The 18,081-nt window shown below is 42.3% G+C and overlaps 1 protein-coding gene across 1 annotated transcript in view; it reads right to left on the bottom strand.

Annotated features, from left to right (window-relative positions):
- Positions 1-779: 779 nt before the first annotated feature.
- The window catches only part of PXDN (peroxidasin), a 193,269-nt gene continuing 175,967 nt past the window's right edge, over positions 780-18,081 (bottom strand). Inside the window, exons 18-23 of the mRNA XM_063915492.1 lie at positions 16,083-16,217; positions 15,797-16,005; positions 13,756-13,876; positions 11,923-12,046; positions 8,698-8,811; positions 780-7,650 (exon numbers count right to left, since the gene is read on the bottom strand). Of these exons, the coding sequence (XP_063771562.1) occupies positions 7,537-7,650; positions 8,698-8,811; positions 11,923-12,046; positions 13,756-13,876; positions 15,797-16,005; positions 16,083-16,217 (817 nt within the window). The 3' untranslated portion in view covers positions 780-7,536. The remainder of the gene's footprint in view (positions 7,651-8,697; positions 8,812-11,922; positions 12,047-13,755; positions 13,877-15,796; positions 16,006-16,082; positions 16,218-18,081) is intronic.

Raw genomic sequence — 18,081 nt, 5'->3', positions numbered from 1 at the left:
GGCATCATGCAGCAACATCAGCAGCAGCTCCTTCCTCTTGTAGTATCGTGTGGCAGGCGGAGCTTGTGAGAGTCAGGCTCCGTCAGGACCCGAGTGAGGACAGACTGGACTCTGGAGGGGAGGGGCGGCCAGTGCACTGCCTGCCTGCACTGCTCTGTGGCTGCTGCCTGCTGATCTCACTGACAGGTGAGAGTGTTGGGCTTTAGGAGGCGGGAATAGGAGGAGGGGGTGTGGTCGCAGCCATGGACCAGGCTTTGTCATGTCAGGGGATGGGGGCGCGTGCGAGTGAGTGTGCGGCTCGTTTTGGTTTCACCCTATTGAAGGGTGACACCCTGGTGCGGGCCGCACCCATCTCATGACGCCACTGGTTAGGTATGTGGCCTGTGGGGCAGCGTTTTAGTTGGACAGACAAGTTGGGTGGTTGGTCAGTTGGAGGAAAGTTGGTCTGATGTATGGCCCTCATTAGGCTGCAGGCAGTCATCGCCTGCAGAGAATACTCAACCAAGTATCAGAATTTATCATAATCATACAAAAATGTTCATTTTAATATGATTGGCAATAAAATGAGTATTGATCAGTTTAACAATCCAGAGCATTTATAAAGCATTTCATTTTTTTATTTTACTTCTTAGCTACTGTAGTTGCTACCTAAACCTTTTTGGACAACAATGAATAATCTATAGAATAATGATGGAACTATATAAGATTAGTATATTTTTTTATTATTGTGAATCGATGAAATCATTCCCAATATAGAACTGGTACAAAAGAGACAGGCATTTTGAAATATGGCCTATTTATTTAAGAAGCAATTGTTACACAGTGCAAAAAACATTTCTTTGGTAAAATCATGGTTTACAATAGAAAAAAGACCAAGGCACTCGTTATTTGTTTGCTAACGGACAATAAATATGCACAGATTGCAGCATTACAGAGACACCACCACAAAATGGACAAAGAACATTATTCACTATAGTAAGACAGACATGGGAATGACTCACTCTGAATAAACATTCACCTCTGCTACACAAGTTTAGCAGTAAATGAAGTTATAAATGTTCCAAGGCTTATGTCTAATGTACTTTATAAAATAACAAAAAAGAAATGGAGAAAATGATTTCATGGACAAAAACAAATGTGAAATAATAGTTTCAGTGGCAATAAGCACATAAGAGAAGTAGGGAGTAATTTCACCAGTGCTTAACTGCAGTCTCTTGGGTCAGTTACAGTGGAAGCACGGCCATGTTGTTGGCCGATGCAATATTCAGGAGAATGCAGCTTGTATTCACTGGGAATTTATTACGACAGTAAGGCGCAAATATTTTTTCAGTCGGCATAATGGCTCCCTCCACTTTGTGCAGGTAACCGGTATACTATGTACAATTTAGCACAATCACAACTGTTGTCATTTCAATGTCTGACAAGGTGTGTTGTGCTCCATAAAAGGAATACAGACCACATTAACAAGTAGTGTTTATTTTCCATAGATATTTCGATAAATGTATTAGCACGTTTTAAGGAGAAGTAGGCCACCCCTCTCAGTATACACCAATCCTTGCTTTGGACAGGGATAGTAGAACATTCCAGAGCAGAGGGGCTAGATCAGTGCCATAGAGGACAGCTCACAATCATATGCGGCTATATACAGCAGCTATGTAACTTCTTTTCAGAGCTCGGCTGTTGAGGTCTGTCAAAAGTAGGGATTGGTATTTACTAAAAGAAGACTGGTCAAACCCTTAGTAAGAGTTAGGCAGTACTATAGTTTTCAGGCTGAGAAGACATCATACGTAACTTTGTACCTGGGCAAAGCATGTTGCAATGCAAGGGGTGCAAATATTTTTTTTTCTCTGCACACCTTCTTACCTCCCAACATTCACATTGTACATAGAGGGAAAGATATGAGTGCCCAAAATTAGGGGGCATGGCCTTGTGGCTAGGAGGAGTGACCTTATGGTAATGACTGCTATCGTGGGTCATGTCCCTGTTCTCAGTCACTGTGGAGGCAAACCAAGCGCTCCCGGAGCTGCTGTCCATGCCCCAAGACCCTCTCTCTCAGGAATAGATTTTGTGGCAATGTGCTCAGCATCTATTCACCACTGATCTCCCCCCCTCCCCCTCCCCCCACCATGGGACAATGTGGCTCGTGGGTGGGACAGTGTCCGAAAAATGGAAGCACCCTACCAAAATCGGTACAGTTGGGAGGTATGCATCTTAAATCTTCTCCACCTGCATTACCAAGTTGTGCCAAGGTGCAAATTTACTTGCTTTTTATTCCGAGTTCCTCTCTATCCAGAATCAGCCCCAAAGTATCCAAAATACTACAGGAAACTACAGTATTCTCAAACAATAACTTTTGAACAAAGCAACAAGCAGGGTTAAAAGAACACTTACTTTGCAAAATACTCTACAAAACCTATTTCATTTTTAAAACAACAAATGTTTCAGCATAAAGTTTGCAAGGACTGCCTCTGCTAACTGCTGGGAATATTCTGCATACAGTATCTGCATTATGAAACATTTTAGCTAATACTGTATTGTGTCCCTTTAATGATTTCAAGGAGGAGGCTGAGGTTTGGTAATAGGAGCATTAATGCAATTAGTGAAAATTATGACAATGATGGTTTAAAATAAAGATAAATAAGCGATTCCACAGTGGCTTTTAGTTACGCAGGCTGAAGGAGAACTTGCACATTGGAAATACAATGGTTCCTACATAGGATGTGAAGAAGTCCAGAATCAATGATACAAAACATTTCCTAGCCCAGTGGTTCCCAAACTTTTTTCAATCATGGTGCCCTAGAGCATCAGAATTTTTTTTACGGCACCCCTAGGCCAAATGTTTCTTATTGAGAAATTTTGAAAAATTAAACTAAGTAAATTGTGTCTATATACAGGTTGAGTATCCCTTATCCAAAATGCTTGGGACCAGAAGTATTTTGGATATCGGATTTTTCTGTATTTTGGAATAATTGCATACCATAATGAGATATCATGGCGATGGGACCTAAGTCTAAGCTCAGAAAACATTTATGTTTCATAAACACCTTATACTCACAGCTTGAAGGTCATTTTAGTCAATATTTGTATAATGCACAAAGTTATAAAAGTGTGTGTACATTCACACAATTCATTTATGTTTTATATACACCTTAAACACACAGCCTGAAGGTTATTTTAGCCAATATTTTTTTATAACTTTGTGCATTAAACAAAGTGTGTGTACATTCACACAATTCATTTATGTTTCATATACACCTTATACACACAGCCTGAAGGTCATTTAATACAATATTTTTAATAACTGTGTATTAAACAAAGTTTGTGTACATTGAGCCATCAAAAAACAAAGGTTTCACTATCTCACTCAAAAAATAACGTATTTCGGAATATTTGGATATGGGATACTCAACCTGTATCATCTTTTGGGTTCGTTGTGTGGTGAGGGACACTATTTGCTTCTGTTTGTCCACATATTTTATGATTGGCAGCCACCAGCACTGGTTTTGCATATTACATTTACAATAAATAATTTTAATTGGTCCTGGGCCACCATGCAAGTGTCCTGAGGCACCCCAAGGGACCATGGCACACAGTTTGAGAGCCACTGTCCAAACCTCTGAAACACGGGCACAAATGGAATTACAAAATAGAAATGTTCTGTAAACGATGTAAACTTTTCCCAACTTTAACACAGCGGCCATTTCCTAAAGCTATGGTTAGTGTAGACGTGAGGTGCAGCTTTTGAGGTATGTTTTGCAGAAAACCCAGTGACCATGACATCTCAACTTACTAATGTCTTACTACAACCGTCACATGTACAGATCACTAATGGAACACATTACTTATGGAACTTGTGTGCAGTATGACTGCCAATTAGGCACTCAGGTGGTTTGAGGGGATGCATCAAGTGGTGAAGAGTGTGTAAAAGTGGACCAGTGGAGTAGCTGCCCATAGTAACCAATAAGCTTTTACATAGTATTTATCAAGAACATTCTGTAAAATGATAGATAGAAGCTGATTGGTCCACTCCTCCACTTTGTTCACTGCTTTATACATCAACCCCAAGTTTAATAAATACAGTAACTTGGATTTATATAAAGGATGAATGAAACCTGTTCCTGTGGAATGGTAACACTGCCTTCACAAACTTCATTAGTCCTGATTCCATTGTGTCCCATTTACTAATGGGTTACCATAACCATTTAATCTGTAACCTTACCTACTATAACAATAACCTACCCACTATAGCATAGACTGTCGTTATGGGATGGGGCATCACGTGAACCTTACATAATACAGGATAGTCCATTCTTGTCACTGCAGATCCCGCGTGTTCTTCATACACCTATTTGGCAGTGAAGCCCTAGTACACAACTACTGACTTAAAGGATCATCGTAATCTAGCTCAAGACTTGTTGAGACCCATTTAAACATTAACTTTATACCCTCTTACCGAATGAGGATGCCTGCAAGAGTACCTATCAGTTGTCACCCCAGGTCTGCATGAGAATTGTCAATACGGCTCTCATAAAGGCCAGTACACACGGGGAGAGATGTGTGCTGAGCGATCTATCACAGGCCGCTCAGCACACAGCGCGATGTGTGCTGAGCAAGGGAAGGGGGCCAATCTAGTACCGGTGATCGTGACGCACAGGGCTGCGCATCGCTATGGGGCATACACACGGAGAGATCCGTGCTTAACTTCTAAGCAATCTAGTCAGGTTTCTTAGAATTTAAGCACGGATCTCTCCGTGTGTACCCCCCTTAACAGTGTCATAAATGAGTCACATGGATGCAGACATAATTTGCTACTTATCTGGTGCATCTAAGTATGTCATGGGCAATACGGACTAGGTGGAGCTTGGTGCACTACAATCACCATAGTGGCATGCTTACTTAACTTTCCTATAATGTCATTTTTTTGCCTTGTTTAATAATCCTCTAAAAAATATTTAAACTTCTAAAGTCCATGGCTTAAACATTATAGCGAAAAGTGCATTTTGCAAACATAAATGAGTCAATATTAAGACAGTGTCAGTTCTTGGGACAAAAATAGACAGTTACAGTCTATGACTGCCCCTGCACATTATGGACAGTCTCTCACTACGGGTCCTGGCCACTACTAATTTTGAAGCTTGTTCTCACGTCTTTAACAACCAAATTAAATTATAACAGCAAGAGCTAGCATTTTCAGGACTGTTTAATTTGACTGGGAAGAACCTTACTTTAGGAACGTCTACCTCAAAAAGTGACTTTAGCACCTGGAAGCAATTACAACGGCCCCCACCCTAATCATGCCACGTATTGGATAACATAACAAATGCCAGGAGGCAGTTACAATGAGTAACAAGATATTTGTAAAATTTTTACCATGTTACTAAATAAAATTGAACAATAAGCACAGATCACATAGTGAGACTTAAAAGGAGAACGCCACTCAACCCTAACTATTTAGTGAAGTTCAAGGAGTTTGAACAAAAATGTCATAGTTACCTTTCATGTCCCTTTCTCTGCACTAGGGCCCCCCATGCCTTTGATGGATGATGCAAACTGAACATACTAAGGGGATGATTCAGATCTGGTCACTGCTGTGCATTTGCGCACAGCGGGCAATCAGCGATAGACTGCGCATGCACCGCAATGTGCACACATGTCGCCAAACAGGCATCGTGACCAGCGACAGGATGAGAGAAAATTCTGATCGCACGGGCGTTTGCAAGGTGAATGAGGAGGAGGTTGCTTGTGGGTCGCAACTGACCGTTTACTGGGAGTGTCCGGAAAAACGCAGGCGTTCCCAAGAGTTTTCAGGGAGGGTGTGACGTCAGCTCCGGCCCCGATCAGCCTGTTCTCATCGCACTGTAGGAGTAAGTCAGTCCTGGGCTGCGCAGAGACTGCAAACAGTGGATTTTTGCAGCTCGGCGTACATATGCAATCGCACACTTGCACGGGGCAAATTTACACTCCCCTTGGCCGGCGACATCTGGAGGACAGCGAAGTTAGCAGCATAGCAATCAGGTCTGAATCATCCCCTAAGTTTTTTTTTATTTGCAGTCACTAAACTTCACCCAACACTACATATTTTGTCCTGGACGTAGAAATCCTTTACAGGGCAGTGGTTTACAAATACACACCATCAATTACTTGTAATATGATGATGTAATGCATAATAAGGAACGTAAGGGAAATCTGCACATTGCAACAGTTTAATAGATTGATCTATAGTTTACTGTCCAAAGCAAGCACCATAGAAGTTTATGAGGTATGATTGTTGTCCTTCAGTAAATTTGTAAGTTTGCATCAGTTACAGTAGCACGCGCGCCCGATTATTTTCTTGTCCCAGCGGAAGATGTGCCAAACCTTAAAGAGGTATAAAGTGGAGACAGATAAAGTACTAACCAGTCAGCTTCTGTCACTTTACAAGATGTGTTTGAAAAATGACAGGAGCGGATTTATTGGTTTGTACTTATGTCTCCAAGGCTTGATACCTCTCCCCTCCAATGTGTACCCATCCCTTAGGAATAGCGGAGGCAAGTCTTGTTGTAGATTGAGCCAATATTCATGATAATGTAGCCTATCGAGTCACAAAGTAATAGTGCCCCAATGCTATCGCCAGCCCCTACCTCTTTAATACTGGTAGAACCTCCACAATGTTTAGAAGACAAGGCACTTTCTTATTGAATATAACATATGGCTGTTTTGTGTATAGTGATTCTCTCCTATAGAAATGTACCGAGAAATATTTGGACTAAAATAGATTTTGGGAAGAAACGAGATCTTGTAGTAATGATAAAAGCACAGTAAAAACATAGCAACACAAATCGCAAAACACAAAAGGGGATGAAGATAAAAACATTGAGCCACATGGTAGTAGTCACGCCACAAGTGTAAGTCCTTCTGTGCAGTGCCTTACAACAGCAATTGTGTGGAAGTTCTCTGGTCATAGGCACAGTATAGAATTTGTATATAAAAACAAGTAAAAAATATATACTCAACATTCTTGTCAAAAGCCGGGCCTGAGTTATTATAAAATGGAGATACTCTCACAGAGACAAAAAAAAGGGTATATTTTCTTTAAAGCAAAGTATGTTCTTTAAAGCAAAAAAAAAAAAAAAAGATTTTTTTTTTTAAATAAATGAATTGCCGTCACTATATGATAAATTGATTTTTAAAAATAAAATTCTATAAAATCACCTAATGTAGTATGTATGGGTCATGCGGCGGTGGCATGATCAGAATAGGAATGTGATTAGCACCAGTTTGTTCCCTAACCTGAGAAGCATTTAAACCAATAAAATATGGCTGACACAAATTTCAATATCCTGTCACTGCTTTATATACTTCCCTTTAGAAGAGATTTAGGTTTAACTAAATGGAGAAAAAAGAAAAAAAAAAAATGGAGAAAAAGAAACCAAAACAAATATTTGAATGATACTGTGGAGACGCCAACTCTTAATCAGTACAAAATTTGCGCGCCTCTCGGTGACCCTGGTAGTACTGTGGACGTCAGCTGCCATGGCGCACCCACATCTCTGACTGTTATGTGGGTCGTGTTGTATCTGTGCAGACTGGACAGCAATCACCTTCTTTTTTAATTGGCATCAAGCATGCAGTAGTTGGACAGGATTCCACAAAACACGTAATGGAGCCATTCTGGAAGACAAAAACAACGGAGGTGATCGCACATTCAATGACTTCGTAATTACAATAACATAATAATAATACCACCGTAAGTCTTTTATGGGACAGACCGTGCGTTTTTTTTTTCTTGTAACAATACAGAATAAGTCAGTTGCAGTAGGTGGGGACTGAATTACCTGTAGCCAATCAGATCAAGAAGTGTCACAGCAGCAGGAGATGACTGTCGTGCTTATCTTTTGCTCATGTCACACACTGGCGTAAACTTACATTTACCAGACGGCTGCTCTTCCGTGGCGGTCCTGCTGTGCTGACCAATCAGCAGAGATTGGCAGCCTGGCAGACACTGGGGGGAGGATGCAGAGCGGTCAGGAGGCCCCTCTGTGATTGGCGGCTGCTAGAAGGTTATCTTCCAGCAGCTGTGTATCTGACTGGTCGCATTTTTTGCGACCAGGTCAGATAATGCACAGCCTGATGTGGTCAAAAAACAATGCGACCACGTCAGGCAAGTGGTTACAAAGATTGCGAATGCCAGTGGGTCTAAGGCCTTAGTGAGGACAGTGTCATTATGTAAGGATGGAAAATGGCAGATTCAGTTAATGCCAAGAATTTTAAAAAGACAGGGTTGATTTATCAAGCGGTGAAAAAGAGTGGAGAAGTGGACCAGTGGAGAAGTTGCCCACAGTAACTAGCATCTACTTATTTTATAGAATATACTTGATAAATGCTTCCTCAAAGCTTATAGGTTGCTAAGGTTGCTATGGCACAGTGTCCATTTTCCCAGCGATTCCTCTACTACTCATGAGCAAAACTCAGTGAAAATGGCTGCTGCACCATTTTCCCAGTGATTTTGAAGGTCTGCCGTAGAGGACCCTGGCCTCTAGAGAGGCGAGTACTAAAGAAACGGTTTCAAAGGGCCTGTGTGCACCACACACTCTGCACCCATTTTAAATACATTATGGCGCATTGAAGCTAGGTGTGTGAGAACACATCTGTAAATGGCAAGCATCTGGGCTAAGTGTAAACAGTAGCTTGGCATGCTCCATATTTTGTATTACTTACTTTACATTCACATTTTGTACAAGGATCTTTTTTCCATCTCTCGTTAGTGGTATGTGACCTTCCAGTCTCATCAGTGCAGTCTGTACTGCTCAACCGGGATTCAAGCTTTTTGATCTGAAAATAGAGTAAAATGGGCAGTCATTACTAGAGATGAGCGCCGGAAATTTTTCGGGTTGTGTGTTTTGGTTTTGGGTTCGGTTCCGCGGCCGTGTTTTGGGTTCGACCGCGTTTTGGCAAAACCTCACCGAATTTTTTTTGTCGGATTCGGGTGTGTTTTGGATTCGGGTGTTTTTTTCCAAAAAACCTAAAAAACAGCTTAAATCATAGAATTTGGCGGTCATTTTGATCCCAAAGTATTATTAACCTCAAAAACCATAATTTCCACTCATTTTCAGTCTATTCTGAATACCTCACACCTCACAATATTATTTTTAGTCCTAAAATTTGCACCGAGGTCGCTGTGTGAGTAAGATAAGCGACCCTAGTGGCCGACACAAACACCGGGCCCATCTAGGAGTGGCACTGCAGTGTCACGCAGGATGTCCCTTCCAAAAAACCCTCCCCAAACAGCACATGACGCAAAGAAAAAAAGAGGCGCAATGAGGTAGCTGTGTGAGTAAGATAAGCGACCCTAGTGGCCGACACAAACACCGGGCCCATCTAGGAGTGTCACTGCAGTGTCACGCAGGAAGTCCCTTCCAAAAAACCCTCCCCAAACAGCACATGACGCAAAGAAAAAAAGAGGCGCAATGAGGTAGCTGTGTGAGTAAGATAAGCGACCCTAGTGGCCGACACAAACACCGGGCCCATCTAGGAGTGGCACTGCAGTGTCACGCAGGATGTCCCTTCCAAAAAACCCTCCCCAAACAGCACATGACGCAAAGAAAAAGAAAAGAAAAAAGAGGTGCAAGATGGAATTGTCCTTGGGCCCTCCCACCCACCCTTATGTTGTATAAACAGGACATGCACACTTTAACCAACCCATCATTTCAGTGACAGGGTCTGCCACACGACTGTGACTGATATGACGGGTTGGTTTGGACCCCCACCAAAAAAGAAGCAATTAATCTCTCCTTGCACAAACTGGCTCTACAGAGGCAAGATGTCCACCTCATCATCATCCTCCGATATATCACCGTGTACATCCCCCTCCTCACAGATTATCAATTCGTCCCCACTGGAATCCACCATCTCAGCTCCCTGTGTACTTTGTGGAGGCAATTGCTGCTGGTCAATGTCTCCACGGAGGAATTGATTATAATTCATTTTAATGAACATCATCTTCTCCACATTTTCTGGATGTAACCTCGTACGCCGATTGCTGACAAGGTGAGCGGCGGCACTAAACACTCTTTCGGAGTACACACTTGTGGGAGGGCAACTTAGGTAGAATAAAGCCAGTTTGTGCAAGGGCCTCCAAATTGCCTCTTTTTCCTGCCAGTATAAGTACGGACTGTGTGACGTGCCTACTTGGATGCGGTCACTCATATAATCCTCCACCATTCTTTCAATGGGGAGAGAATCATATGCAGTGACAGTAGACGACATGTCCGTAATCGTAACCACGGTTAGGTGGTATATACAATTATGGACGGGCTGCCGAGTGCCGACACAGAGGTAGCCACAGCCGTGAACTACCGCACTGTACTGTGTCTGCTGCTAATATAGACTGGTTGATAAAGAGATAGTATACTCGTAACTAGTATGTATGTATAAAGAAAGAAAAAAAAACCACGGTTAGGTGGTATATACAATTATGGACGGGCTGCCGAGTGCCGACACAGAGGTAGCCACAGCCGTGAACTACCGCACTGTACTGTGTCTGCTGCTAATATAGACTGGTTGATAAAGAGATAGTATACTCGTAACTAGTATGTATGTATAAAGAAAGAAAAAAAAACCACGGTTAGGTGGTATATACAATTATGGACGGGCTGCCGAGTGCCGACACAGAGGTAGCCACAGCCGTGAACTACCGCACTGTACTGTGTCTGCTGCTAATATAGACTGGTTGATAAAGAGATAGTATACTCGTAACTAGTATGTATAAAGAAAGAAAAAAAAACCACGGTTAGGTGGTATATACAATTATGGACGGGCTGCCGAGTGCCGACACAGAGGTAGCCACAGCCGTGAACTACCACACTGTACTGTGTCTGCTGCTAATATAGACTGGTTGATAAAGAGATAGTATACTACTAATATTATATATACTGGTGGTCAGGTCACTGGTCACTAGTCACACTGGCAGTGGCACTCCTGCAGCAAAAGTGTGCACTGTTTAATTTTAATATAAAATTATGTACTCCTGGCTCCTGCTATAACCTATAACTGGCACTGCAGTGCTCCCCAGTCTCCCCCACAATTATAAGCTGTGTGAGCTGAGCACAGTCAGATATATATATACATTGATGCAGCACACTGGGCTGAGCAGTGCACACAGATATGGTATGTGACTGAGTCACTGTGTGTATCGTTTTTTTCAGGCAGAGAACGGATATATTAAATAAAACAAACAACTGCACTGTCTGGTGGTCACTGTGGTCGTCAGTCACTAAACTCTGCACTCTCTTCTACAGTATCACAGCCTCAGGTCAATCTCTCTCTCTCTCTCTCAACCCTAATCTAAATGGAGAGGACGCCAGCCACGTCCTCTCCCTATCAATCTCAATGCACGTGTGAAAATGGCGGCGACGCGCGGCTCCTTATATAGAATCCGAGTCTCGCGAGAATCCGACAGCGTCATGATGACGTTCGGGCGCGCTCGGGTTAACCGAGCAAGGCGGGAAGATCCGAGTCGCTCGGACCCGTGAAAAAAAACATGAAGTTCGGGCGGGTTCGGATTCCGAGGAACCGAACCCGCTCATCTCTAGTCATTACAAAGGTAATATACCAATGCTACAATAGCGTGTGGGTACTAAGACCAGGCTAATGAAAAACAGAGCGTAAACATCACTTAAGGTAGACCAGCCAACTATACAGAGGGAGGCAGCCATTTTGTGGCATAACCCCCTGTGTTACCAAACTAAAGAAAAAAATAAATAAAAAATATCCTCAAATAAACAAGTGTAGCCACTAGACTAAGCAATATCTTTACTGCCAATTGTATGATTGAATTTTATCTCACCACAAAAAAATAAAAATAAAATAAGTTATGTATATTACACATTTAATTATTTTTATCAAAATGACAAATGGAATATGAATCTGTACACAGTATGGTACCTGTTTTCTAAGACTTGTAATAGTCTTCTGCATATCGAGAACAAAATCTTTAAAGTCAGTGACCAGTGGCATATTCTTTGGCTGTTCAGCATTCAGCGTAGTATTCACAATATGGTTTGGCGAGCTGTAAAAAGGACAAACATTTGGTCAGGTAGTACAGAGTGGCAAAGCTCCCAGAAAACAAAATGATCTCCTATCCATGACGTGCACGTCTGAGGTCTAATATTGTGCCATAAAATCTGTCCACCCAAGGGTTGACACATCAACCAATATTCTCAATTCAGCTGGTTAAAACGTTTTGCTGATGTGACAGATCTACAAAGTGATCAACTCAATAAGGAGATATGCACCGGTGAAGCCTGCGGCATTATAGAACTGGCATGCATGGTACCCTAACATCGCCCTTACATCATGATCATCAGTCCCAGTCCCATAAGGTTTTAAGCTAAAATGCCCAAATTAAGTCTGCATTATGTACAGGATTTGTACCCACTGCCCTTCTCCTGTACATCGCGTTAGAACAAGCAGTTTTGCATCAGTCCTGAATTGAATTCATCCTAGAATCAATGGGGGACATTTACTAAGCAGTGATAAGAGCGGAGAAGTGAGCCAGTGAAGAAGTTGCCCCATCAATCAGCAGCAAATTATAGATGTTACTTCAGTGCTGATTGGTTGCCATGGGCAACTTGTCCATTGGCTCACATCTCTGTTCTTATCACTGCTTAATAAATTTCCCCCTATGGGTGGTAGTCAAATGATATATCACGCCCAATCTCCTTTCTAAAGTGATCCCCATTATCACACATATCGTGTTCACAGCAATCAGGTTTAGCTGCGTAAAGGATTGGTTACCCTCGCTACACCTGGGAGTAGCGAGCTGAAGTGATTATACCACGCCCATCAGCAGAAAATGTACGGGTGTGGAAGTGGGTGAAAAGAATTTAATACTGCCCTATAAGTCTGGATCTGCACCTAGGCCATTTATAGAACATATTATGCTTTATTGTGCTCTGCTGTGTGCGGTTTATTTATTTGTTATTTTGTGCTTCATATGGTTCATTATTTATGGCATGTTCAGGTAGTTATTAGACACTAACTGTGCAAAATAATTATGCTAAAAGAAATATTCATAGCTATAAAAGGTAATCCAGACTATATACGCAAGTGTAGTGGGACCCGGGCCATGCACCACCCATCAAATGGTTCTCACTGCTAGAGAGACTGGACAATCTTGGCACTGGAGAAGGGAAGTACCCGCTGTGCTGCAGTGAATGGACCGGGCGAAGTGGCTTAGAAAGGGGTGAGGCAGGACAGATGGGGTGGGGAGAGACAGAGGGGAGTGGAGCACAGATAGAGAGGAGGGGGGCCTGGGATGGGGGAGGAGAGATGGTGTAGGGCAGACTGAGGTGACCCGGAACCTACAAGGTTGGAGACACAGGAATTTCGACATGGGTTGACCCTTTCACAGAGACAAAATACCCGTGTTGATCTGCAAATTTGCATGTCTGTGTGTAAGTGGGGTCAGGCAGGTCCCGGTAAAACGACCTGGCATTGAAATGCCGGGTAATTGCCGGGACTTTCAGACTTTTCTGTCTGAAAGTGGTACAAGTGTGCCCATAAACCACCCGCACACACCCATTGCAGGGCCAGCACTCACAATGAGGGGGATCAGCACCAGTATTTACCATAGCCCCCCATGGATGTGGTCGCCATAGCCATATGGTTGCTAACCGCTGAAGCCTGGCCCTAAACTGATTACTTCAAATACGCTTACATTTGATAGTAGACTGTAAAAATGATCTCATATAATAAAATGCTGTATGTCAGATTTACCTGGACACCTCCTGTGTGAAATGATCGCCCTGTGGTTTTTCCCCCTGATAGCTGTGTTCCAGGGAGCGTTTACCTCTGAAGTGACCGGAGAATGAGCTGAACTGCCCTCTAGATCTACAATCTGGGAACAAACCACCAAATCAGGATACATTTATTTATAAAACAGATTACATATTTTTAGCATTATGCAAGATGCCCTCACTATGCAGTGACTATTACAGAGCTGCTAAACAGAAAAAAAAACAAGAATAATGTATGGGAAAGGATTTTCTAATATTACCTAATATATGTGTAGCACTTCACAGACCTTGATAAAAATGTAGAAGTGTGACAATCATATCGTATATTTATCAAACCTTGGAGAGTCAAAGCGGAGAAAGTAAAGTACCAACCAATCAACTTCTGTCATTTACGAACTGACTGGTTAGCACCTTATCTCTCTCCACTTTATCGCTTATCGAAGTAACATACATAGTAACAGTTTCTGAGGTTGAAAAAAGAATTTGTCCATCGAGTTCAACCTGTTAGAGACCTCCTATACGTTAATATTTTTAATACTAATTTCAACTGTTGTGAATGTTTAACCGTTATGTCTATTTCATTTTTTTTCTTATTTTCTTTTATACTATTGCGCATGATTTACCCACCATGACCCTGTATATCCTTATCCAGCCCATTCTTAAAAGCAATGACAGTCCGCCAATACTACTTTCTCAGGCATGGAATTCCAAATAAGTATTGTCCTTACTGTGAAGAAACCTTTTCGTCTGTGTGTGCGAATTCTCCTCTCCTCTAACCTAAGCTGGTGTCTACGTGTCTTAATAAATCTCCCAGAGACACTGCATGTGTCCTTTAACCACGGGGGAAGCCTTACATGACAATGACCAGGCAGGTTCAAGGAATTGTTTTTAAAATCTACACAAGCAAATTTGATATCAGGACGTATGGCCATTTCTTACTGTAATAAAGTGGCCATGTACAGTAAGTTTTTAATTTTGTATTATATACAACAACAAAAAACAGAAGAAAAAAAAAAAAGATCACAGAAAAGCAAAATAACTAATTTTCCCCATTGTTACTTTACATGTACTGACATATGCACATGATCTTGGAATATATGTATGCAGTTCTCTTGAGTACAAGGACACTAAATATGCCTGGAAGAGTTAGAGGAAAGATTATCTATTTGCATTCCGGATACCAATATGGCTAGTTTCTATTAGATCCATGCCAGCAGGGGTACCTGCACCAAGAACTTGGATGAGAACCTCAGCATATGCAGAAATTCTGAGGACAGCAGATACTTTGCACAAGAAAACATTTATTTGAACTATATGTTTGTGAATGGCTGGGTAAGTCGCCACTGGTGTAATTGTGTTCAATGGGGTCGATTCAATTCGTCAACTTATGAATAGCGCCAGGAATTAGCTCCCGACGCTATTCAATTCAGCTGCTAGTTAGCCGCAATTGTCGGGAATTCTTCTCTCATCCCCGGGGGATGAGAGAAGAAACCCGACAAAAGTGCTGCCTCGCGGCCGGCGCGAGGCTGATTCTGTCGGGAATCAGCCTCGCGCCGGTGAGTTAAGTCGGAGAATACTTGTTCTCCCGACAATTCAACCTGTGTAGTTGGCGAGAACGGGCCATCGCCGACTTAACTGGAGCTGAATTGAATTGAATAGCGTCGGGAGCTAATTCCCGGCGCTATTCATAAGTTGCCGAATTGAATCGACCCCTATGTTCTCTCTGAGCAAAGCAGTCAGGAAATGAGAGTCTCTCATCAGAGAATAAAAGTGGCTGTGGTATCAACTATGGTGGCAAAGTTCTAGTATAATCAATGGGGGCACAGTTTTGATATAATGAATCAGGCCAGGACAGGTGTAGCCAACAAGGGGGTGGCAGTTATGTTTTGGCAGGTAGCTCTATTTCAAACAAATCTCTGCCATATTGTTATCAAGCACAAACGTAGCCATTCTTTTAATGCTTCCTTCCCTACTGTATGGCATGGCAGTATAGGAGCTCCTGTGACTGGAGTGAAACGAACCTTCACAGCAATCCTGCCACATCCGTAGCTCCAGTTTGGGAATCTGTTTGCAGTCAACAAATCCATGCGGGAACTCTGCCACTCTGAACACATCGGGCTGCACTTTGGTGATGTTGTCGCCATTGTCACACAGGATTCTTGCAAGAGAGGTCTGCTTGATCTGTGTCAGCTGGGACGGAGTGAACACACCAGGGTTCTCATGCCAAAACCTGATAACGGCAAAAATACATTCTGTAATATTTCCATTTACCCTGTGATCCAAGTCGCACAACTGCAGCATTCTTACCGGTCTCCATTCCTTAAGTGCCTAAACTGTGTAGTCAGGATGCACATCAGAGTCGGCCCCAGCCTACTTCCATGGATGATTTCTTCTACCATGAGAGCAGGAAACAGATCTATATTTAGAGGCGAGCCATATAATCTTAAAAAAAAGAAAAAGAAAAACACTTGAGACCACTTCAAAACCTCATAAGTAAAGTCACACACTTAATATATGTATGTCTGTATATTTATATACTTCTACCATCTACTTACTAATTAACTGCATGGATACATAAACACAGTATTTTTATATATTTAAAAGCTAAACAGAACTTGTTATACTGTACATTCCATAGAGAACGGTTCTCTCTGTTTACTGGTGTGGCCTGGGCTGTAAGGAACACCGTAACAGATAAATGTATAAAGGGTGATCTTCAATAGTGATATTCAATACTGCTCTTAGAATTAATCCCATACAAGACAGAGAGACTATAACCTCCCAGTTCATCACCTTAGATGACATTCAAAACTAAAATGGGAATCTATTTCTGCTTTTGTTCTGTCTACTGTGGAAATGAAGGTGGTTGATGCAGGACTTACTCCTACAGTGCGATGAGAAGAGGCTGATCGGGGCCGGAGCTGATGTCACACACCCTCTCTGAAAATGCTTGGACATGCTTGCGTTATTCCGGACACTCCCAATAAACGGTCAGTTACCACCCACAACTGCTTCCTCCAGTCAATCACCTTGCGAACGCCCATGCAATCGTATTTTTCGCACCATCCCATCGCTGACCGGCGATGCCCTTTGTTGTTGTCCGATGCGCATGCGCATTGCGATGCATATGCAGTTACTACCTGATTGCGAAAACGCACAGCAGCGATCAGGTCTGAATCACCCCCCCAATTCTTTTAGTACTGGCAGCACATTTTACCAGTTACCTGTAGATACTTTGGGACGAATTCAAATCTTATCGCTGGTCCCGGCACCCGTTAGCGCCTGCTGGCAGATATTTAAATGTTGCTGCCGATGGGTGCGAGACGTTCATTTCAGCTCAGTACCGCCCTGGGAGTGGCGAGCTGAAATGCGAGTGACCCATTTGGGCACCAAAACAGATCTTTACACACTTGTGCCCATTAGTTTAGTCGGGTATAGATGCTCTGTGCGACTAAACCAGACTCTAATGGATGCGATAAGTGGGGACAATTGACTATCACCCCACGGTATCACTTTAGACGGGAGATCGGGTGCGATCAAACAATTGAATATCCTCCATTGAGCCTGATTCAGAGTTCTACACAAGGTTGATTTTGTAGGTGAGTGAACTAGGCTTGTTCTGTGATGGTCCTGAAATGGTGTTTGCAGTGAGGATTTATTCTCAAAGTGTTTGACACTAAGGGACCGTTTGAAGGCCGTAACGGTGACAACTTATGTAAACATGTCGCAACCATTTCAGGGGCATGTTACTGCGACCCTGTACTCCGTTATAATGGCTCAGACATCTTACAACTAGTGGCCATGACTAGTGTGCATCTGATAGTTGTGTCTGCATATGCAAGCAGTGCTTTCAGAGACGTCGCCAGTAGGCGCCTGAATATAAATACCGGTGGCTGCGACATTTGCATATTTTTTTCGCACAGACACATCTCTAAATCAGGCCCTTTGTACTAAATGAATCTACAGGGCCCTTAGAAAGGCAAACTCTGGGATTGTTCACCACACAGGGGTATATTTACTAAAGGTCGATTTTGTCTGTTTCTGTTCGATTTTATATCAAATGTTGAATAGATTTTAATCGATGTTGGGTTTCGAGGGTTAAAACACACATTTACAAGCACATGATTTTTTATATTCATTTTTAAATGTTAGTAAATGTGTTTTTTAATGCTGGAAGCCCTAAATCGATTACAATTGATTTAGCATTGATCTAAAATCAAACAAAATCAACCTTTAGTGAATATACCCCCGTGGTCATGTCATAACTACTCACTTCCACAATATCCATATTTGCACGAACGGTGCC

The sequence above is a fragment of the Pseudophryne corroboree genome, chromosome 4 (assembly GCF_028390025.1).
Source record: "Pseudophryne corroboree isolate aPseCor3 chromosome 4, aPseCor3.hap2, whole genome shotgun sequence".
NCBI classification, from domain to species: domain Eukaryota; kingdom Metazoa; phylum Chordata; class Amphibia; order Anura; family Myobatrachidae; genus Pseudophryne; species Pseudophryne corroboree.
The sequence above is the reverse complement of the archived record's forward strand: the minus strand, read 5'-3'. Positions and strand labels throughout refer to the sequence as shown.